Raw genomic sequence first — 25,318 nt, forward strand, 5'->3', positions numbered from 1 at the left:
GATATTGGAGCCAAGTAATTGTTGTTTGCCTCTCATCAAAGGGCTGTTTAAATGTATGACTCAAGTTCGAATCTAGTTGTGAGTATTTTTAACTAAGTTTGACGTGTTAGTTGTTAATATTGTGATTTATGTTAACTTTTTATCGAACCTTATACTAACTTTAGGTTACATAACAAAATGTAGCCCTTTGATTAAGAACTAAAATATGTTTAGTATTAACAATATTCCCAATTTATCACAACTTTGTTTATATGTAATTACTAATACTATTTAAAAATGTAATAAAATCCCACTACTTCCGATTCGTTGCTTTCGTTATCATATGTTTCATATTTAATGACAATTTCTAACCACAATTCAGCATAGTATGAGTAGAGTATATCTAAAAATATATAATTAGTGTATATCTTTGGTTAACCTTTGATTGATTTAAGTAAACACGGCGCAGTTGAATCACAAATGCGGTATCTGTTCCCACGCTCTCCTACCGTTTATCGAGGCTTCAGGCTTACCATCGTGTACTATGGCCAATAACTAGCTATTTGTATGGAATTTCTTAAAGGGTTGATGGGTCAGCTCTCTAATTATCTTCGATGTATTGAAGATTTACCAATATTCAGTTAAAAATATTTTTTCAATTGCTTTATGAAGTTACTTAATCGAATTTCTACTGTTAATTTTAAGAGAACATTTAGTAGATGTACTCGCACAGTAACTACAAAAGACAAGAAAATTAACAAAAATATTATTTGTATCATTTTAGCCAAAAATGCGGAAATGCGTGTGTATTTCCTTTAAAGCTATATCCCAGGCGTTTGGTTTTTAACGACATATTTTACATACCGCAAAATGATGTGAACCCCCAGAGGCCGCCGGCGTGCAAAGGGGGCGTGACTCCCCCCGGGCACTATTAGTCCCAATAACCATCAACTAGTAGCCCTCAACTCGCTAATTTTCCCCAATTTTCCTATCAAACTCGACCACTGTTTAAATCGAATAACTGTTTTCGGAATCGTGAGAATCGTTTTGGTTACGTAAAACGATTATCAATTACGTTTCAAGGTTGGGTTTTCGATATTTTTTCATATAATCGACCTTGCGAAAATCGCTAAATTGAGCTTGAAGGAAATATGCGTTAGAAAGGCGTGTGTATAAATAAAATTTGTAGGTTAATTTGTGTGATTTTTTATTGATAAGGCCGTTGGTTTCGTGGGAATATCGTCGATTGATCGTTTATTAATATTTCTTGTTCTTTATATTTAAAAAAAAACCCCAAGCGGATGCTAAGATCGGCAACACACTCTCCCGTTGGCATTGACAGTTACCATGGGCGGAGTTATAACTTACCATTGGATGAGCCTCCTAGCCGTTTGTCCCGTTTTACAAAAAAAATATGTTTAGTATTAACAATATTCCCAATTTATCACAACTTTGTTTATATGTAATTGGTAATTATTCTTAGTCTAATAAATTTGATATATACCGATTTAAATCAAACATCAAACCTGAACCGTTAGACGTGTGTCTATAAATTAGAAAATGATTCACTCAAACAATTTAGATTTTCAGATATTTTTATTATAATTACAAATTCAATTAAATTCGTAGGAGCATTAACATTCATACTTCATACTTCAACTATGTATAATGTTAATATAAATTATGATTATTAAATCTGTGTGAATCATTCAAGAAGGCACATTTGAAGATAATCAACCATGACGGCATTAATCTCTAACGCACCGGAACGCTGTCAGCACCACATTTAGTTAACATACTATGTTATTCTGTCAATATTTATAAATAATACAATATAAATTTCGACCTATCTCAGCTTTTATTATTAAAGGTATTCTTCCTTAAATAACAAATAGGTTTAATCGAGATTTATTTATTTTTTCATTAATAGTTTAAAAAAACTTTATACATTACAAACTAACCATTTTCATTCGGTTTTAATGACGTTTAAGGTAATCTCATTTCTCAACATCATTTACGTAAAAGGTTGTTGCATTTTACACAAACGGTAATATTTTAATTTAAATCATAAATATAAAGAAGCCTTCTTTGTTTGATTCACAGTAACTATGAATTGGAAAATTATTTCTTGCATAGTTGATTTTCTGAGGTAGGTAATTTTAACCATTGTATAATTGGAACGGGAGACATGGAGATAGAAATCGAGTAAGTATATCTAACCCGTCGTTATATATAGTTAAATACTTATATTGGTTTATAAATTAAACGTGCATTCTGCATGTAATTACATACAACCCGATGACGTCGAAGAGTTATTTATGAGTTTATAATAGACAAGATTATTTCAAGAAATACTTTACACAGATATCCTTAAGATAAGCTAATGCTGACATAACCTCTGCTCTATTGCTATGTCGATCTGTTGGGCTTATTAGATTTTATAATTAACAACCTTTTGCTTATGAGTTTCAGCCGTTATTAAAGTTTTAAAGTCGTAGTTTGGCAACTATGGTTATAGTATTACTATTGACAACAATAATTATCCGGGCTGGCAGATACCGAAGTCATCTACTAGTCTAAAAAGATAAAGTAGATGCAGAAATATGAGCATAATCAGAAATATCGCCCGAATTCTGTAAATTCGATATATTCGTCTTTAACCAAACTTAGATCGGAGATAAGTGAGCTTAAGTAACAATCTATTTAAGAAAAACACTTTTTGAACGGATTAAAGCTATGTATTATTATTAAAAACTTATAATTATTTACATAATTCTAAATTTTAAATTTTTTCCGACGTTTCGCGTGCTCTTCAGCGTGCGTGGTCACGGTGACGGTGATTTAGAATTATGTAAATAATTAAAAGTTTTAATAATAATACATAGCTTTGATCCGTTCAAAAAGTGTTTTTCTTAATGTGTAAAATCTATTTTAATAAAAGACAATACAACAATCTATTTAAGTTTCCTAAAAGATACTAAATTAGTTATAAATATTATACCCTAAACACATCGAATAATAGTATCAAATCAAATGTGTATGGTCACGACGATTGTAAACAATAGCGCATTTTCTAAACAAACCTTGTTGGAAGTAATTAGATTTCCTGACGTACACACAAACTAGTGCCATCAGCTGTAGTTGTGATAGCCTCTGCCTAGTGGATGGTGGTAGAGGGAGAAGGTCCCGAAGATTGGCGATCTCTGCGTTGATGAGGTCGCGCCGAAGCTTGCTCGCGCCTTTTGTTGATTTGCCTTGGTCGAATCTGAGGGAAATAAATTTATTTAATTGTGTTTATACTTCCATTTTAACACCTATGAATAACAATAACCTATTGTAATTTACGCGAGTAGTTTTATATGTATTAAAGAATTACTGTCGAATGCGCTTGGGCAACGAATCATTTATAAATAATCCAGGATTCTTACTAATAACGATCAGCAGTTAAAATATAATGCAGGATTCCCTCTTCAGTTGACTGTCAGTGATCAAACTAGTAGTGCTTAATATACTGTACCTCCTTGCCTCTAAAAGAAAGAAAGTTTTAGTTATTGAGTTGAGTTATTGTTTCATCTATTTAAAATTTAAAAATGGCTTTCAACACATTTGAATGTTTTCTAACATCTGAAATGCTGTTTATTTGTATTTAAACAATAATATATTACTATTCATATTTACAACACATAATACATCACGACACCCGATATGCAAATTTTTATGTATATTAGTACGGAGTACTAAATTTTAATGTGGTAGATACAATTTGTCAGTTCGACGAAAAACTTCGCCGATTCGCTATGCGAATAATTATATTAACAGGTTTAACCATTTATGGGAAATTTATAAACTATTTAAATTGATTTTAATGGATACTAGATTATATTTATACGATTCCTTTGTGTTTGCGACGTGTGAAAATATTGGCAATTTAGACGAACATAATGTGTTCATTGTATTCATATAACTACTCTAGGTATATGTTAACTCAAACTGAACAAAATGAGAAGTAATTTGTAGCTAAAGAGCAACACGTATATTACCCTTTTTATTTATTCTGAATCGATCGGTAAAATTCCTATGACCTGGTATGAAATTTAAATTTATAAAAATAAAACTTGATGGATATCCGTTTATGATGGACGGACAACCATCATTACAATAAAATCTACATTGTTTTCTGAAGTTACTTAAAAGCTACGCAGAACATACTTTTCTCAAAGATTTCGATGTCCTATGCGGCAATCAAGAATTAACATATCAAAATAATACTTGGACATTAATCGAATGAAGAGTGATATGCAGAAAAGTAAAAAAAATATGTCACATATAACAACAATGCAATCGAACACCTTAAAAATTAGACAGTGAACCGTTTCGAAATAACCTATTAAATATTAACCACTCAGTATGCACAAAATTTCAGTTATAGAATGTGTATAGAATGTAGTGAAAAGTAAAGTAAAAACTAAACGTGTTCCATATAAAGTAAACTTCTGGAGCTTAGCCACGAGGCATTCGAGTTAGTCAGTAGAAGACTGGTCGAGGATCCTGGAGGAAGAACAGCTTCCTACTTTTAATAGATATGAGTGAAATTTAGGTATTCTATGACATAAGTATATGTTACAATAGAACTGTTTATATGACATAAAAACAAATAATTAAAGAACTGGAGAAAATGCGAAATATTTTAAGCCTATCGAGCTAGATTAGGTATTAACGTAATTCGTAAACAAATCTAAAATAAAATCATGACTATGTTAATAAAACACTAAACTTCCTGATTACCGTTTATTAAGAATATATACAATTACGCACATTTTATTTCCTAAATTCGATCAACCTTCGTATAATTGAAATAGACTATCGTTAAGGTCATTACAATATTTTTATTACGAGCAGATACAATTAACATGACTTTGCGAGAATGACATCATTTTTAAATGTAAGAAAAATCATATTATTGTTATCATTTTAAAAAGGATATAAACTTGTATTTACATTTTTTTTTGTAATTGGTTGAATCACTGAGCTGTTTAAAAATAGAAAATTTATTTGAGACGAATCTACAAGATTAAGTCAAAAGATGTTTAAGGATAACATTAATTTAATATAATTAACGTTGATTTATCTTTAATAATCTGAATCTGAATTTTTTTTATAATAACAAAGACGTTTTATTTAGTTAGTCTATGTTTAAAAAACCATCTATGACTCTCTGAACGTTTAAACGTATTTGTATATAAGTTATTAATGTTTATACTATGACATAACTTCTAATTATTACTGTATACTAGACAATTTGGTCTACGGTATTAATCAACGTTTTGTTGTCGACAGTACCTTAGAATGACCAATGATTATCGATTTATCATACCGACTGTACGGTAGTGTTTGGTAGAGACAAGCTGTTATTTTACGTGAAAACTCCACCTGTTTTCCCACGCTGTACGCCAACATGAGTACTCAATAATTTAGACAATTTTCCAATATCGCTGTGTAGGGTCCATGTTACAAGTGCGGATTCAAATACATTGATTAATATTTCAAATATTAGGCACTAAACTAGAGAGAGCTATGTGACTGTAATTATGCCTAAATTTTCACACGGAAAACCTCCCGAAACGGTAAGAAACAAACGCTAAACATAGGCACATCAGTGCTTTAAATCTTTATATAAATATCTCTCTTTAGTGCGTGTGCTCGTAATTAAACTCTTCTTTAAGGACTGAACCGATTTGCAATTAGATGATTTTGTGTTTGTGTTTGAACCGTGTGTACGTGTCTGCGTGTTTTATAATTTTGCTACTCCTAATAACATAGCCTTTCTTTATTCATATAAGTATTAAACTGAACTATTTTTTTTTAACTTCACGCGTTTGCTTATCATTTCGACCGCTTATAAGACTGTGCATATAAACCGCAACATGCTATCTTTGAACCTAACACGGACCCACATTACTTCGTATGGTCCATTCCTCTATCTACTGAGCGATCTATAAACTTTAATACTCTAGGAAGTTATCAGATCGATTACGTAAGATCTGCAAGTGATACAGAAGAAATAAATAACATTTATTAAAAATGTAAATAATGGGATTAATTATAGAACAAGGTATACGGAGGTAAATAGTGAAATTATTAGAAATCACGGCTTTAGAAAGAAATCCAGAATCACTATTGGAATTCTTTATTATGTTATAAAAATCTTAAAATGAACCTTAACTACTATGTATTAGGTACCACTTTTAAAAACCGATAAACATTTTTGTATTATTTACGGAAAAACGTTCTGTGCTAACTTATTCTCATGGATGAACGTGCATTCAATCAAACATAGTAAGTACAAATCTAGTACATTGGGAAAAGTACCGTCCTTGCCCTTAAGTCACTAAGGCTGTAACTTTTCATTAAAAGCTTGATTATGATAGCCCACAATTGCTTGAGTGCGATAAGTGCACCCTGCGGCAGATAATTTTCTTCATATCACACGCAAAACACGTAAATATATGTCTTGGATATTCGTGATTTTCTAATAACCAACAATATTTCCAACATGTTAAACATCTAAAAACGCCAGAAATCTAAGCGAAAATTAGAGACACGTTGAAAGCTTTAGATAGAATTTATGAAAGTTTTAGCTCGGGTGGAGTGATAGCAAATTATCGAAAAAATTAACGATACACAAACTTTAAGAGTAAAATTAGAATCGACTCTTAGCGTTAAGTAAGCCAATCATAACACGTTTATGACATACGGGCGACTACTTAGAGTTAAGTCTCAACTATGAATCTGAGGGTAGGAGAATTACTTGTTGTTCAATATCATTCTAAGTTAACCGTAAACAAGTATTTGTTTATTGGCTTTCAAAGCCACGCAAACATATTTAATGTTAGTATTAAAACATATTTTTCTGAGATATAATTATGATATAAATTTTCCAGAAATAACCTGTCTAAATTATTGTGTTTATTTATTGATAAGGAAATGTTTCGTTAAATAATATATATTAACAATACGATATTCCTCGGTAACTAAACTCAATTACGTCTGAAGTAAGTTTTTAATGACGAAGTAGATTAACAACATATAAACTTATGATATGAAAAGAAAATTATCAGCAAAGGTGTTTGACATTGGTCGTGTTGCAATAATTAGTGCACGCAAACGGCGTACTAACGAGAGCCATTGTAAGTGCAAGTGCGGCGACCTTACACTTCACCGCTTTGTTTTGTCAGTTATATATCTACATAAGTATTTATCTAAATATTTAGTTCTGGCCCTTGACTTCTATTAACTGAAATGTACTTCAAACTACCTGTAATTATGGCTGACATTCAGATTACTACTTTATAGTATCGATATTTAACTGAAATAATTCACTGAATTAATACGTGGAATAAAGATTTTTTTTTTAAAGACATCGTACCATAGTAAGAAAGTTATTTATAGTCCAGGTTAAGGCTGGAGATATTTTAAGGTTTTATTATAAGGTTGTCATTTGTTTAGACTCGAACATCCTTTTATGAACAAAATGCGTTGAAAAACTTCACGACCGTAGCAACGTAGGTTTTTCTTCGACGATTAATAAAATAGATATTACATTGTTTCCTAGCACTAATTCATAGACTGAGAAATTATATCTAAATTAAATTCTAATCTAGAGTTTTTTATTAGAAACTACGTATACAAAGTTTTTAAGTCGCGTCCTGACGTATTCCCTACAAAACTTTTGTTAAACGTAAATTATGATTGGACCTCGTATTACACAATCTATGGTTACTGTGGTAGTGTTCTAATGAGGCAGGTTATTAGTGGTCCATTAACCTTCATTTTTTTAACTTGACCTGTAAGCCTATGTGACCTTAACTTATTTTAAGACTAATCTTTATTGAGTTAAATATAAGGTAAGGTAAATTAGTTTTTACCTTCGTTTGTAAACTTCGATAGTATGAGAGATGTTACGCAATAAGTCTGTTTAATCTAATATTTGATCTCCTAAGATCAGAGGTAAACTACCTAGCATTCATTCCTCTTTCCTTCGTAAAACATTTTATTTTTCGTAGAAACAAAACAAGCATCCGGAGTTTTGTACAAGTACCAAAAATCTGCCAAAATAATACTTTAAGTATTATATACATACATTTTAATTTATTGATTATTACAAAAATTATATGACATTTTGCTATGGACGTAACTAAATCGTGTGTGCAACCTTTACGGAGGCTTTAGTGAGAATTAAAATAAAATCTCACAGCAACGAAGTAACAAGTATTTGATTCAGACGCTACAAATCTGTCAACAACAAGATATAATCCCCGCGGGTCATTATTCCTGTCAGTCTATTTAATCGGGGATTAAAATTAACTGTCAGCTAATGAACATTGTGTCTGATCGTTGTTTAAGACCATCGTTATATACTGCCGATCGGTTTATAATTGTTTTTCACGCTCATTATAATATAAATCCTTTGTATATTGTTTTATTTATGCGCTTCGAGGGCGATCGGTGTAATTGAATTTTATTAGCGGAGTTGTTGTTCTCATTGCTTTAAGAGACACTGGAGAAGGACATCGTGGTAACTGGTACAAGCACATATATCTAAAAGTAAAGGTATATTTAATAGTTTTCAAAATATTTAGATTTTGTTCAGGCAATAAAACATATGGAGGTACGAAAAATCACTCTAATTCAGCTTTCCATAAAATCTTCTCCACCATTTTTGAGATATTAAATACAAATATTCTTGTTTATTAATTATATAAAATTCCAGTTATATTCTATTTAATATGTGGGTAATCATTATTCCAACAATTCAATATTTGTGATAACAATCAGTGAATCATTGAACGAGCTTTTTGTTAAGTTCAATTAGTCATAGTGACCTTCAATTGATGATCAGGAAGCGTTTAGATGCATTATATCGCTAAATGTTTGCTTAATTTTATATCAATGGAATATATAAAAACTAACATCAAAATAAATTATTTAACTATGACCACAATTTATTTTAGTTACTAAATAAACATTTAAATAAAGTGGTAAATACCATGGTCCTAGTTTATTTACGATTTTTTACCACATAATGCCATCAAGCGAGAGTATGTCGCTACGACTAAAATTACACTTACTTGCGTACTTTTAGGCAGTTACAGAATACTTTATATATGTTACATGTTTATTATCATAATGTGCAAACAAATCTATGTAATAATATTTAAATTTCGATGAATTATATGTTATTCTAATATACAAAGAAAAGGTAGAAATGAAATGGTTCTATTCATTACTCCGAATAATTTTGAGTATTATTTATCTGTGAAGGAACTGGATACAAAACTGTAATGACTACAGGATTAACAAATTATACTTGATATAAAAACTATAAACTAATAACAAAGACAACAATGGGAAGCTAAAATGACTTGGATTTTTTACATCTTAAGTATTTAATTTTATCCTCTTAGATCCTGCTTCATCTGCCATATAATAAATTACATATAATTTGTAGTACCAATGCTATATGTTAAAACATATGAAGCCAACCAGCTCTCTTTAGTATCTGTGTTTCAGAGAGTTCAGATCGTTGTTTCAAAATTCAAACTACTAGGGTTTCACTAACTTAAAGCCTATTAAAATAAATGATTACTTAACCATAATTTTATTTTATCGTTACGCATACCCTTGGGCAAAATTTTAGAAACAAGTTTGTTGTTAGTATCACTGACTGTGAACGACACTCAAATCTATCCTTACAGTTCTCTAAAAAGCATAGCTTAATATTAATTGTTCTCGTGACATATCTCTACATAATAAAGGTACGTCCAGAGCAATTAATAGCAATTTTCTTTCCTACGTGATAACTCATATTATGATTACTCAGATTATTTACGACTTAAGCATTTCTATTATCCATTTTTAAAATAATCAAAAAATAAACTCTTTAATATGAATTATCAAAGTAAGTTACTACTTTGGTTTACACGCGGCAAATCCAAAACATGTCAAACTTACGTCAACGTGACAAGACAGACTAAAACAAACGAAACGTGTTCAAAGTCAATTTAAAACTCAACTTCAAATTGTTAAACTGTGACAATTAATAGACACACATAAGTCACTTTCAGATATGATTGACATTGGCATCAAGCCACTTTTCTAAGCATTAATTTTAACCGCAAAATAACGAGTTTTTTCTTTGACAGGAATATAAATAAAGGTCAATATTAATTCTGATTTATTACTGCAATTACAGTTGAAAGTTAAATGATAATAGCGTCTAAGGATTGTATCCTGCTATAATTCTTCTAGGAATACGTATATATTAATAATGTTTTTTGCAGGTTTGTAATATTTTAATAGAGGTATGAAATTCCATTTAAATTAAATTAAATATATGTGTCGTCCCGATGCCTTATTAGCCTTATTAGTAGAATCAATTCGACTCTAACACTAGGTTTCAGACACGTGACTTATCGCGTGCAATGATTCCTTTATGTCAAAATCCAATACATATTTGCTGTACGGGAGGTACAGTCCTTCAAGAACAGACGGAACCAAATCTTACGCCAATAATGCATTTGCCCACATAAGATGAGTCTCAAATTACCCCTGTTCTTTATTATCAAAAGATCTATTCCCAGTTTCGCATTTACTAACATATAATACGACATCGAAGAACCTACTCATATTTAGTCGTAAAAACCGATAGTCGTAACAGCCGATGACGTTGTTACTAAGTACCTAATTTTACCCGCCGGGACCTTTGATTTTGGTAAAAATAACCGCTATGTTGTTCTAAACGATGTCGTCGACTTAACTGTATGTATAATTAAAATCATAAATGTTGACTGTCTTAAATGGATCACATTTCAAGTTTCTAACCTCTAGTCTCTGTATTAATAAACAAACAGTTCTATATACATGCAAATAACTTTAAAGACTCTATAATAGATTAAAGAGCAAATGTACTTTCATAAGTCCATGTAAAAAGGCGCCTGCGCGCTAGTAAGGCGCTATTCCCACGAGGGCCAGCAATAAATTCGCGCACCAATATCCGTATACACATTAAATCAACTATATCTCGCTTTATTTAATGTTACAGTTATTGAAGGGGAGATACAATGATATACATCGGTGTAAGATGATACTCTATAAAGCGTGTCGAAGGTAAAGGTCTGATTGCGAAAGGTCGTAAGTAAAATTTTATTTCTATTGTATGGTATGTTGGATTAAATGTTTTAGGTTTTATTGAATTCGCATTACTAAAATTCGATATATTTATAAAGTTTTGATGGATTAGTAGCTGAACCAGCAAGCTTACCACGCAAATTCAATTGCGAATTCGATGATTTACAAAGACAAGTAAACTCGCCCAGTAATGGTACTAACAACTATAATGACATTAAACACAATTTATATGTTGAATAATTACATCCGTGGCGGTGACGTCGTAAAGTAGAACGCGATATTTAAAAAAATCTCTTTGTAGTAAGTAGTTCTCTATACCAACTTTGATCGAGTGTAAGCTAAACCTAAAAACTGCTGCGTCAAAACGAATTATTATTATTCTTATGCCTGTCTGTTTTAAGTAAGATATAGTTTTAAGTAAGTATTTGATCCAAAAGTTTTCACATATGGAGACATTACCTGCTTTATTAATATATGTATGAGTTACTTGTTGAAAGGATAAATTATAATATGACAACAAGGATTGATTTGAATGTTTACGCGTTTCAGAAAAAACGATAAGTCAGATCTATAAATTGTTACAATGGCTTATTATCGATAAATTTAATGATAATTAGTTTTAAAGGGGAATAGGGCTAGGCGAACATTAAAACCTTATTAAATAATAAGTTTTAAGTATTAAATTTTATTAATCTACCAATCTGTATGTAGTCTGTGTGTAAAGAGATACGTCACGTCGTGGGATTTGACAGTAGTGCTAAATTCTTTTTTTAATGTCAATATTTTTACGTCACTCTAGTTTGACGTAGATCTTGATTATTAAATTGGGTTTTTTTGTAGTATTCTGGGAATAAATCAAATGACAAATAAGAAATATATTATTTCGCATGCTACCACAGCTTCTTATTCCGCAAAAAATACAACTAATTCTTCTATAAACAATTTATTTAATTTTTATTACTTTGAAAAAGAAGAGATAGTGGTTAAAGATTGGACAATAGTAGCGAAGATGAGAGACGAGTAGAAGAATTTGAAAGCCTTCACTCGGAGGTTGTGTACTTGTATTAAATATAATAATAACATCAACTTAAGGTAACTTAAGTAATAGCACTCGAATATAGGCTATTATTTATTTTTGTGATTACTTTGAAATATTTATTATGTTGTAGTCTAAAAGTTTAGTATGTTATAGTAAAATTGCCTTAGATCGATATTCTTGAATTGAATATCGGAATATCGTTTATATTAAGTCAAAAAAAGTTTTTTTTAGCTGGTAACCCTATTAGACACCAGTGAGTGCCTTATTCTGTGTCACAAGGTTAGAACGATAAATAAAGGTGGACAGTAAACGATATTGTTACGTTAGGAATATACAATGAAATGAATAATTAATATTATCGCCGAAGGCTTAACTTATCTAGTAATAAATTCAACTTAATTGTCTTCTGAGAAAATTATTTTTAGAATCAAATGTGCTTTTATTGATCTATATATTGCACGCTATTTGTAATAGTTAAAATGTTGCTATGTATATAAATTATTTTATATTGCGATATATAAGATTTATCGACCTCGCAGAGCCTCCTTCAATGAATCGGTCCAACTGTCATTTAATTTTACATATGATAACCTGATATGATCTTTTTCTACGAAGTAAACAAGTAAAATATAGTCTGAGAGCGTTAAATGCAAGTCTCTTTTTAAATTTATGGGACTATAGACGCCCAAAGAACAAAATACAATCTATACAAAATACCTTCCTTATTTGAATTATTCTGATTAATAATGTTCTATTTTAAAAATATCTAAACGTTAATAGACCTCGTCTTTTATATAAAAAACCAATTGTCAATGTGTCTACGACCAGCATCAGTTATCTAAAAAGGTCGTTGAGCATAATTTCGGAATTCTATGGTAAAATAGCTCTGCCTTTTACTTTTTAACCAACTCACTGTAAAAGCAAGTCATTCTTGGCCTAATATACGTAGCATTAAATAGCTAGCATTAAACCACATAAGGATTGCTCACCACTAAAAAATATATTTTATGTCCAGTTGATTTATTTTTAATAATTATTTTCTTACTTATAAATCTCTAATATGTCTATATGTGTTGCTATATTACAGTGAAAGCATTATTTAAAACAACCAATACAATTTATGTTATACTGGTTTGTATGTTTTAACTTTGTAGTTTTTTAACAAAAAGTATAGATATCAATAATTTTTTAAAAATATGGTTTTCTAATATCAGGTTAATATCATACCTCTATGATTTGAACATAGACAGAAAATTTAATATTTATCTTTGTATTTTGCTACATCTTTTTTGATACATAAACGGCTGAAGAGCTATGAGAGAGCTATATATATATATATATATAAATACATTCAACTTTTGTTGCATGCATATATTTTCCTTAGTATGTTGCGTGGGCAGAATTTATTTATTTCCACGAATATATAAATTCTGCCCTCGGAACCTTTATAACACAATTTATAGCTTAAAGTGGATACTCGACCTTAGCAACATAATGGTCTTACGCGCATTACGTTATTTTGAGCGATTTGAACAAAAAAAGTAGAGACAATGAGTTATGTGAGGAACGCAAAGGTTGGTCAGGCATTTGTGCCCATCATATTTAAGACGTTGTCAAAATATATTTGCCGAATGATATGCCAGAGAAAAATGATAAAGGAATATAAAAAGACTGGCTGTATACATTCGTTTGCAACAATGTTTATTTGAAACTTCTGTCATTTTCCGATAATTTTGTATGCATCAACCAATGGCATATAAAATCGCATTAACGCGTATATAAGATTAACATATAGAGTTGTCTCGATGGTCGTGGATAATCGGCAAATTGAACTGTGAGTTCGGATATTCGAGATTAATTCTTTACCCAATTATATCACATCACAATTATCAAATATTCAACAAAGTATGCATACGCTACACCCAAAATTAAGAAAACAACATATCTGACGAAAATTATGCTTCGTTAATTTAATTTACTCCTAAAATGATGTACCTAACACTTTATTTCAATAATATAAATTCGAAAAACAAATACAAGAGTTACACCACATTGATATACATTTAACACTTCATACGTCACATGGTTTCGGAAACGTCATAATTAGCGTATTTAGCACTGTAATGGAACTATGTACATAAGTCTTGGTGAAAATATAGTGAAAACTGAAATTCATTCTTCTATATACTCATATGCATACGGGTTATTGAAGTTCGCTTATGAAATTCATACAAATCACTAGCCACTTTGGCTATAGAAAATGTTACTTTAATATATTCAAGAATCTTTACCTAATTTTGATGTGAACAAATTCATCTTAAGTAAAATTTGTCCTTGCAAAGCTTTAGACTTCGTTCCATAATCCTCGACTTTCAGGTATATGATGTCAGTCATACCAGGGAATCAGAAATATTGTTTACAATAGAATTGCTATTTAACAGCAACTATTTTGAATCCTCAATACAATGAGTAAACGCGTTTACGTGGTTTCTATACTGGAAGAGCAAGAATTATCTGTAATATTACTGGATTAAAAGAGTGGCGTCGCTGCGTACGCATAGTTAACAACAAAGCTTACTTTTTTTCTTACTTCTTTTTTTTATACTGAACAAAAACTTACTTTTTACTATATTTGATATATCATAGCAACGCTGGCACTAGATGAAATTTACGTCACCGATTTGTCTTTACAATTATCGTATTCTAAAAAAAAGATCCTTGATGTGTCGTATGCTAATTGAAAAATTTCGGGACTTCTTAACGGTTCCATACCGTGTTCTGTTTGTCACGAAAATCACATTCGACGTATCAAACGCGTATTACATGAAAACTTGTCACGACTCCGTAACTGTACCATTGTTTTAATTTTGCTTTGAATTTTTTAATGGCAGATTTTAGGCGTTTGCTTTTAATATTTTGGGGTTAGGATTATAATTCAGATTCAATGTTCTGCAAGCACTTTCATAAAGAAAACATGTTTATAAACTAACACGAAAACGTCTAGACTTTCCTAAATTATATGTGTCCCATAAATATTTGTTTCGCATACGGGCATATTTATATTTAACTAGACGATCCCGTGAATTATTACCGGTATTACCTACGTAGATACGTATATTTCAGCGAAATGTGATCAAATCTTAGTACAAATTTTAACCGTTTTTTATTTCTGAACCAAATTTGTTTCAAAACAGGGTACAGAGTTCTGACCTCATAGTATAAATAGACAAACTTCTGAACGCACCAAGTGACAAGTTTATTTCTAAAAAAACTAAAGACAACAAATGTTTTGAAGCCAAAAACATGTTTCATTGGAAAATTAAATTTATACATATAATTCATTTTCATATTCATGCGAGAGTCTCAAATAATTTGAGTGTCATACGAATTACAGTATTACGAATATTGAGTATTAAAACCTTATTGGTATTATTTGACACGTGAGATTTGACAGTTACCTTGTGAACATGATGGCTAGCCGATGAGTGCGAGAGTGGCACGCTCTGTGAGGCGTCCCCGCGCGCTTGTTAACATTATTAACGAGCGCTGACGCCCGATCGCTTCAACTTCGACACCTGGAAACAAAAAAATTATAATTCGTCGTAAATAATACACGGTGGATCTAGAGCTGCAGTGGCTGATCATGTGTAGCTACTTACATTGTATTGGTTATAGATTGTAATGAAATTATTATCGTGGGAAAAAGTTTTTATTAGTATTTAGTTTTAAGTTTACAACTTGCTTTGTTTTACATCGAAAATACCGTAACAAAGACATTGCAAATTTAAAATACCTATTTTTGCATAAGGAAAAGGGCGTATAACCTCCATATATGGCAAGCGCTAAATCGTCAACCAAACCATATATGGTATGCTAAAAATTCTACTTAGATAGTAATTATCCCAACACCAATCAGAAGCAACGAAAAATCCTAAAATGGGCATGGGAGGGACAAAAAAATTGTGTTTATAATTCCTTATTTGAATCCACAACATGTAGGTAGTTTGGTAGGTACGTGAAATGAAGTAAACTTTTTTATAGAAACTGTCTAGACGGTCCTATATTTTTCTTATCTACGTGAATTACTACCTCAAATAGACTAATATTAGACGAATATTCATTGATAAGTTTCTCGTCTCTATCTCTTCTTGACTTGATATGACAGTGGTCAAATATACTTATGATTTCATACTCAGGAGAGTTAGCTAGTGTTAAACGAAACTATAAAGTAATGAAGCTTTTTTATATAGCTTTAGTTTCGTTTATATATTACAGCGCAGAAGAATCAGTAGTCATTGAATGCGTGGCTGTGCCTTCCCAACGATCAGATATCCCCTGAGTAATGAGGTCACTCCGTAAAGCCTGCGAAGTGCCCAGGAAACTTCTGAACTTCTAGAAGCTGTATTTACTAGCCATTACTTTACGCACAACCCAAAAGTGCGGAATCTCGAGTCCATATTAGTACATATATTTCGAATGTGTTAAAATATGTTATTTAAATATTATATATTTAATATTTGGCACAAAAAGCAGACTATCGATTTTAATGTGTAGGTCTCGCGTAAAGCAAATATTGTGTACTTATTCAAGGTTTTTAATAGTACTAATGTTTGAATATTTCTTCACGCTTTGATTAAATTACGAGCTTATAAGGCCCTAAGTAGATTCTAATCATGTTATAAAAGGTTGATTGACAACATTGTAATCCATAGTATTTACCACCTACGTTCAAAAGTTTAATCCAACAAATTCACGCAATTATGAAACGTATTTACTTGGTATACGTTTTAATATTGCGTAAACAAACTGTCAAGTATGTTAACACAAATTATGGTTTTCATCAGGTCAATAATTTTGGAGCAAAGGGCTTATATTTAGACCAATTACGACCACTTTGGCTCGGTGATTGGACACATTTAGTGTAATTTTTATTATTTGTTAAAAGGCATTTTACTTTTAGTGAAAGCTTTTTGATGAATTTTATAATTATGGAATGGAATTTTCATTTTTGTTTTAGAAGTCTATTATTACCAATTATTACATCTGTATAAAAATTTAAATGGATTGAATTTTTATCGCAGTTTTTTTAGTACTAATGATAGTTTCTAAAGAAGATCATGATGTAGGTAACTTTGTATCTTGTATAAAATATTGAAAAAATAAAGATAATTTAAAATTCTTTAGTTTAAGTTCTAACTCTTTAGGCCTTTTAGCTAGGCCAACTTCCTAAATCTCTATTTATCTGGAAAACCCACTATTACCTCATTATTAATTCTAAAATGAATGTCTTTCTTCCTACCTCATTCCTTCCCAACTGCCATCGAAAACCTGTATCAACTAAGCTACAGCTAAGGTATGTCATATTCACTTAAAAACAAAGCAACACTAAAGAAACAATATGAGAAACTAGGAATACTGAATTCTAGGCACTTACAAATCGAATAAAACACCAATATTGTATTCTGATCTCGCCTTCTTCTTCCACTTGAGCGATAAGAGGGAGATAGCGCACAGTTGAAATGTGAAAGGTCGTAAGGTTTGAACCATGTTAGGCTTGCAATATGCCAATATGGAAGCAACCGTGACTTTTATAGGTAGTTAGCTTGAACAATGGATTTAGCTGAATCCCGCAAAAGCCTTCGATGACTTTTGATAAGCAAGTGCTGAAATTAATTGTGCTATAATTTGAAGTTATTGAATTGTCGTAGAGGAAATAGCAAACATGGACGCAAAGATAATGTTTATCGGATTAATTAATTTCGTTTATCAGTGGTAAACGAAAGCTATAGTCAATTTGCTGGTGTATTATTTGAAACAACTATCGTAGACTCACAATAGATATTAATAAAATATAGATTATTGGTTCCGAATAGGAATTTCTCTGAATTAATAAATAAACAACTCAACTCCCAACAGTGTATACAAAGGTTTTATGATACTAAAATTTTCATGTTTTATTTGGTAAGAAGCCCGTATCGCTACAACCTTTTTGGGTCTGGTCCTCAAATTTCTGTATCTGTTTTATGACCTATTGCCAATCTAATAGGCAAGTAAGTGATCAGCCTCCGGTGCCTGTCACACGCTGTACGACTTATTGGGTCTAAGGCAAGCCAGTTTCCTCGCGATATTTTCCTTCACCGTTCGAGCTATGTTAAACACGCAAATAGACAGAATGTACATTGGTACACAACTAGGTATCGAATATATGACCTCAGTTATGAGAGTCTCGCGCTGGAACTACTAGTCCAAGACTGCTCATCTTACCAAGAAAAATATGAATACACCGGGAATCAAATGCAGTAACAGAGAATGGCGATAAAACAAACAATTTTACGCATCGCAAAAGTAATGGTACTGAATCATATAATAAAAAAAAAACATCTTAAAGTTTTAAATAGGTATCAGTACCAATTTACATGGCCTTAAATAAATCAATATTTACGGCATTTTTCCTCACATTAGCGTACAAAAGGGACAGGGTGTTTTCATTAACACAGCCAGTTAGCAGGTGTGGTAGGACGCAGGTGGTCTTTGTTTGAGAGTTTTGGTGTTTTAAAAGGATCTTAATGTGTTTATACGACCTCTTTACTGGTTTTCACTTTTTGGTGCTGGCTGGTTTATTAAATTGGTTTGGACATGGGTTATTATTAAAAATTAAATCGGGTTAAATAAGTCAATAAAAACATCAGTTTCCAAAAGCATTGTGAAGCTCGTAGACTGTACAATACTGTAGATTCGTGACACATAGTTAAGTAAAGTATGTTCTTTATGCTGCAACTTTGTTGTTAGTTAGCGATCCAAATACTTGTAGTAATATAATAATAATCTTACATTGTGTAGGAAAACTAAAACTGCCGTTTGTTAGAATTTTTACATCATTTATGCCTTGAGATATGAAGATGTTATGCAATGATATAAATAAACGTACAACATATAGTAAACTCTGTATTTATATATTATTCTCTTTTAAAATTCTTCAGACTAGTTTAAATGTTAAGCACAGCTTATTTAAAGACACAATGTGCTCTACATCAAACCATTATGATTTTGAATGTTATTATGGATCTTCTAAAATTGTTTTGGATATGGCAGTACAATTTTGTTTAACTAAACAAAAAATACATTTTTCATTCCAATTTTTTTACAGTTATCAAAATTCGATATATTACCATAAAATCTAATTTAGCACTTTTAATATCGATCTGTGATTAGATAAATAAATGTGATGATTTTGGTTTTTTTTTATTAGGACCATTGTTACAACTTTGACTATAGTCAATAATATATTCATATAGAACACATTTCTATTTGTGTATTGATGATATGAATTTGTGAAAGCTTAAGAATATTTTAATGAGCTTAAATCAAACGTATATAAGTTTGAGTTGGTAACATAAGAACGAAATAAGAAAATCCTACCTATTTTTATAAAAAATCCAAATGGGACTAAATGGATTGGAATAAAGTCTTTGGCGGTAAAATACAGCTATACAACTCTTATCACTAATGAAATAGAGCATAGCATGTTTAAAACATTAAAATACAATAAAGAACGCATCCATGCTTCGTACTCAGTACAATCATTACGACAGCGGAACTAATTCCTCATCTTATCATAATTTGAATCGACATTTAGATGAGTTCTATGACAAACTTGTGTTTTCGGTACGGTTATTAATTCTAGTGACGGATTTTTTGGGTTTTTTAAGCGACTTCGGTCACATCTTTAATAGGTTATGGTGGCAATACAGCCAAGAACAATGTGAGTGGATTAAAACTTTCCTATCTTAACATTGTGAGAAAATAAAGAACGCGCGGTATTGGGCTTTCTTTAATCCGTAAGAAGAAATTTTAATAATCTAATTATTATTAGACGCATACAACTAGCGTCTGCGGGACAGAGTTACCAAGGACCTGGGCCGTGAGGGTCTCGTCAAAAGAACGTAATAACATGACGTGTCATGTCATGTGACAATGCGTATTGAACTAGATTACAGTAGACAAATAGATTACAATTGAATTTGGAACGAAATTCGTTTTAAGTTCGCTCTAACGAAGGCGTTAACTTAGGAGTACGAAATCGGACGGAAAAGGCTTGGGATAGACAGCGTAAAATACTCAAATAAGGTTAAAAGCTCCGATTGATGATGATGACACTCTACAACTAATATATGCATTATGCATACTATAGATAATATCTTTGACTATCGGCCAAGTGGAGCTAAACAACGGCACGGCCGTACCATCTATTTCTCGAAACAGTTCCGGCCATTTTCGACAAAAGCCATATAAAACAAAAGCCAACTTAATCTATATACTTAAAACATTTTTTTTTTAAATTTTTATTAGCTAATTACGCAATAACTTAAGAGAGAAGGCCCCTTAAGAGAGGACTGAATATAATTCCGACTTGGTATTACATGAATCTCACAAGTTTTACGGTAGAAGAGTGGCGAGGCTATCGTTGATATAGAGAAGCCAAATGCCATATATAACCGCGCACTTTGCAATTCGAAATCAGAAAACCCATATATACGTCATACTTATCTATTATTACCGTTTCAATACATTATATACGAGTTAATGCAGTCATAAATATTATAAAAGCTAGTTAAGAGCTAAGAAGTGTTGCTGATGTAATACCATTAATACTAATTGACAAGCAGAACGATGAATATTTTCCTTATAACATTATATTGATCTATCTTTACTTGTACCACCTCTGGAACAATTAAACGCCATTTTGTTTTTGCACAAATGTCTTCAGTTTGATAAAAGTTTTGATTGCGAAAGTTGTTGCGGGTTGGAAAGCACAGAAAACGCAAATAAATGCAAAAATGTGTATTTACAAATAAAAATTAATAATTCATTAATTTCTATGAGTAATCCAGCACGTCTAGAATATATCTGACGTCACATTTAATTTATAATAGTAAATCAAATCGACATGTTATTTAAATATAATTAAAATTACATCAGTTCAAATATTACTCATATTTGACCCGGAAACGAATCCTGGTTTCCCATGAAATAAACATCTCGATGATCTAATGGTACATAAGTCACTTCGTTATTTTCTCAACTTAACGTTTTAAGTGGCATTATTGTATAAATTAAATAAATAATTTTTATTGAATGTTTGCCAAAAATTGAACCGAACTCAGTTTTGTCCACCCTTTTTTTGTAGGGCATATGACATTTCTGTGTCTTGGACTTTAAGAAGAGTACGTCAGTAGCAGCCATTTGTTTCTACCAAGCTGAAACAATAATTGTTACGCCAGGAACTAACCTGTCCTAAATAGCTATAACACTATAATATATAAAATGATGTTGGTAAATAACTATCACTTTTTTTAAATTCGAAAGAAACAGTGATTCAATTAATGATATAAAACAATGGAATCGTTAAATATATTTAGCGTAAGTAATTCACTTTATAAACTCCAGTTAATGTAGAAGAAACGTTATAAGTAAAGAATCTCGCATTGAACGCGTAATTGTATCATAAATTAACGAAGGCAGTCTATGGAATTAATTGAGTGTATACCATAGGAATAAGTTGCTCTTACGTAATTATTTCTAAAATAGCTACTGACGATACGTCTTATTGTGATGCATCGGCTAAGGAATCACTTGGATGCAAAGGTAAACAGCAAAACAAAAAAGTATTTATGCGATGCGACCGCGTACGCCAAGATCTCGGTCAGGCGGGAGCCGACTTCTTTTGTTTCCAACCTCGAATCAGCGAGTATTTCGAATCTAGATTCTGTTTATTTCTTTTTTGTCTTTTCCTTACCTTTTTCTTTATTGTCTCTGTGCGGCCACGGCCTTTAAGAGGAAAAAATAAACGGTGGCTTATGGCTCCCCATTGATATGCGACGTTCGAATTGAAATTTAAATATTTGCCCGCGGTTACGGACGGACTTCATCGGCTATTCTCTTTTTGAAATCGCTGTGTTGCCATCTTAATATTTACTATGTTAAAATGTTGCAGATTCCAATCTTTTAAATGTTAATGTATATTTCCATCTATTATCTGTGCGAGATAAGTAGTTTCCAGTTTTAGTTTTTATAATTTATAATCGTAGTGAAAATGAGCATTGATAAATTGAGAACGAAACTTGTTTTAACACCAAGTAAGAATATTTGGACCATAGAAATTTAATTGAGTTTTACGGAACCGGGGTCACAGGGCGATATCGGCTATTTGTAACTGTTACGCTGAGGTGATGACTGGTTTTTTAATAGATTTAAAACGTTAGTTCAGACAGGCAATCAAAGTAGACATTAATGAAGCTTACAAGTTTATTAACATATCACTTTTGCTCGTGACTTTGTTTGGCATGGCTTTTAACTTTACACGGATTTCTATTAGGTATGTACGTATCATAAGGCAAATTGAAAGCATTTTTTATTTCTATTAACATGGAGAGTAGCTGTAAAAGTAAAATCATTTGGTTTAATGTAAAGCTTTACCTGATTTGTGATTATCTGACTGAGAAAAACAAGTTCAGTTTAAGCGAGTGCTTTGTCAAAAAATTAAAATAATACTTTGTGAATTGTCTAAATAAAAAGGTTCTGTACTTATAACACTACTTAATACAATAAGAATAATAAGCTAATACACTTAAACATAGATTGAACGACAGTATATATTAATTTAGAAGGATTATATGTTTCTTTAACGCGAGTATTATTTATGTATTAATAATACAATAATCGATAGTTAAACGTATTCTATGCAAATGTAAAAGGCTTAGAGAATATTTTTAACCACAGTAAGTTATCTTTGTCATTAATCTTGTAAACTAAATGTAGTTCTAGTTAACAATAGGTGGTATTTCGTGTTAATTTCCAATTCCCTTTAACAGCGAACCATTTGCTAATAATGATACTTATCTATTTAAATATAAGCTTTGATCAAGGTGTTTATAAGTGTATTTTAACACATCGTTTAGTAACAATAATTTTATTGTTCTAAAACTATTTTGTGGATATGCATACTCGGTCAAGCTATATTAAGAAAAGCTTTGAAACGTTTAAGTATTTTTAAACGGTATTATAAAGGCCACCAACGATATATCTAACATAGTCCATGAGCTACGACTGCCTTTTATAGCTCGTTTGCGTTTCTATTAAATTTAAAAAATATATTTAATAGAGAGCAAACGATATATTAAATTGTGGAATTTCATAAACCGATAAAATAAGAGACAAAAAATCTAAAAATCAAATGTAACAGTATTTAACAGCTATGAATTACTTCACCTATATATTCATTTCCTTATTTAATAAAAAAAAACAAGTAACGCAACCTTTTAGGTCTTGGCCTCTGATTTCTGTTTCTCTAATCCAACACAATTTATCAAAATGTTAATAAACGAAGGTTCGTTCTATTGATTTCTATTCCTATCACTTTCAGGTGTTTCAAGACTAAAAGCTTATAGTTCAAAACAATTTAAAGTGTTTGATTGACAAAGTCTGTTATAAATACATACACTACACTTTTGGTTTGAGTTTGTCGTTGGATTAACACGGTTAATGGCGAGGCATTCACTAGATTCATGTCGCTATCGTCACAGCTCTGATCAATTTTTCTAAGTTACATCCAACAGTATCTTTATATAGTTTAGTTGATTGTTATATAAATAGACCTTATTTGATTTTATGCATTTCAATATATATCAGAGAATACTTTTTAATTCAATGCAAGCGTTGCGTAAATACATTTTAGTATGAATGCGTCATTCATTTGACCTATAAGTATCGTACAAAAACTTAATTCCCATTCAATAGATCATCCTTGTATATCTTCTATACGGTTGGTAATTATGCTATTGTGACGAATATTATACTTATCCATTTTATTGCTCAAGACACAATAGAATTGAGCTTAATTTTATTGAAATGTAGTTTTAGAATTGGAGGTCATTGATGTTGTATTCTTAAATAGGAAACGGAAAAGATTTTTTTCTTTTTTATTATACTCACATATATATTGTAATACCAGGCTACCTTACCGTTACATTAGTACATTTTGGCTTTTATATTTACGAGAATCAATCCTAGAACCCCAAATTATAATCCATTATGACTAGCCAAAGAGAATGAAATATTATGAATATGCTATTTGCACGAAAGTTGTAAGTTCTTGAATCTATTTAAAATGCTTTGCGGAAACTTTGTCTATTCTGTAAAACCAATATGTTTTATTTATGTATACGTAATTTATTTTCGTATAATTATAAGATCAGGATTATTGTAAATAAACATTATTTTAAACTATTTGCTGCAATAATAGAAAATGTTATTGACAGCGAGGTTGTATTCAATATACTCTCATCATACAAAAAAATACTACGTAACAATACATTGGTCTGTGTTATAAATTATTTTTTACTTTAAAATCCTCTTGAAGAAATAATTGAGTATTTATTTAATAAAAATAATCTCACCATAAAAGCGGCAGGCTGTTAAAACAAGTTCCTTTCCAGTATATTAAATGAACGCAAAACTATGAAAAGTAATTTCAACACGTTCATTTACACATCTAACGAGTCAAAATTCACGCCCTTGTAACCACTAAACTAACTAAACAAAATTAACTGGACCTTACTGAATATTTAGCACTATCCGAACACTAAATAAAAATTAATGTCACTGAAGCACAGCACTGCAACCTCTTTAAAGTTTTATGCGTTAAAAAAAGACAAAATTTAAATTCGTTCCATTTTCGTTTGTTTTGACAGATCTGACGGGTCGTAGTGGCGCGCTGTCAGTAATACGCGCATGCGCGTGTGGAGCGCACGAACATCGGCACTGCACTGGTTCGCGCGCTTTTCGTCTCACCTTCTATCTTGAACACTCACGAAAGGACCCGCATCTTAGGATGATCTTGACTAACTTTGTTCTAATTTTGAAACGTTATTTTTCTTAATACATCTTCAACATAGAACCATACGAATAATATTGATCATTTATCGCGAGCTTCTAGGAAATTACTTGTTAAGGCTTTCATTTCGATATAATATAATAAAAGGGTATAGCAACTGTAACATTAATAAAATATATTATCATTACTTATGCGGAGCGTCCGTAAAATAATGTTAAAAT

At 31.1% G+C, this 25,318-nt stretch overlaps 1 protein-coding gene across 2 annotated transcripts in view; it reads right to left on the reverse strand.

The window, feature by feature from the left end:
* The window catches only part of LOC123712484, an 81,875-nt gene extending 56,841 nt beyond the window's left edge, over nt 1-25,034 (reverse strand). For both annotated transcript variants that reach the window (XM_045665604.1, XM_045665596.1), the window contains exons 1-3: nt 24,661-25,034; nt 15,664-15,780; nt 3,063-3,244 (exon numbers count right to left, since the gene is read on the reverse strand). In XM_045665604.1, the coding sequence (XP_045521560.1) occupies nt 3,063-3,244; nt 15,664-15,674 (193 nt within the window). In that variant the 5' untranslated portion in view covers nt 15,675-15,780; nt 24,661-25,034. The remainder of the gene's footprint in view (nt 1-3,062; nt 3,245-15,663; nt 15,781-24,660) is intronic.
* Nucleotides 25,035-25,318: the final 284 nt, after the last annotated feature.

Source organism: Pieris brassicae, chromosome 1 (genome assembly GCF_905147105.1).
Source record: "Pieris brassicae chromosome 1, ilPieBrab1.1, whole genome shotgun sequence".
Classification (NCBI taxonomy): domain Eukaryota; kingdom Metazoa; phylum Arthropoda; class Insecta; order Lepidoptera; family Pieridae; genus Pieris; species Pieris brassicae.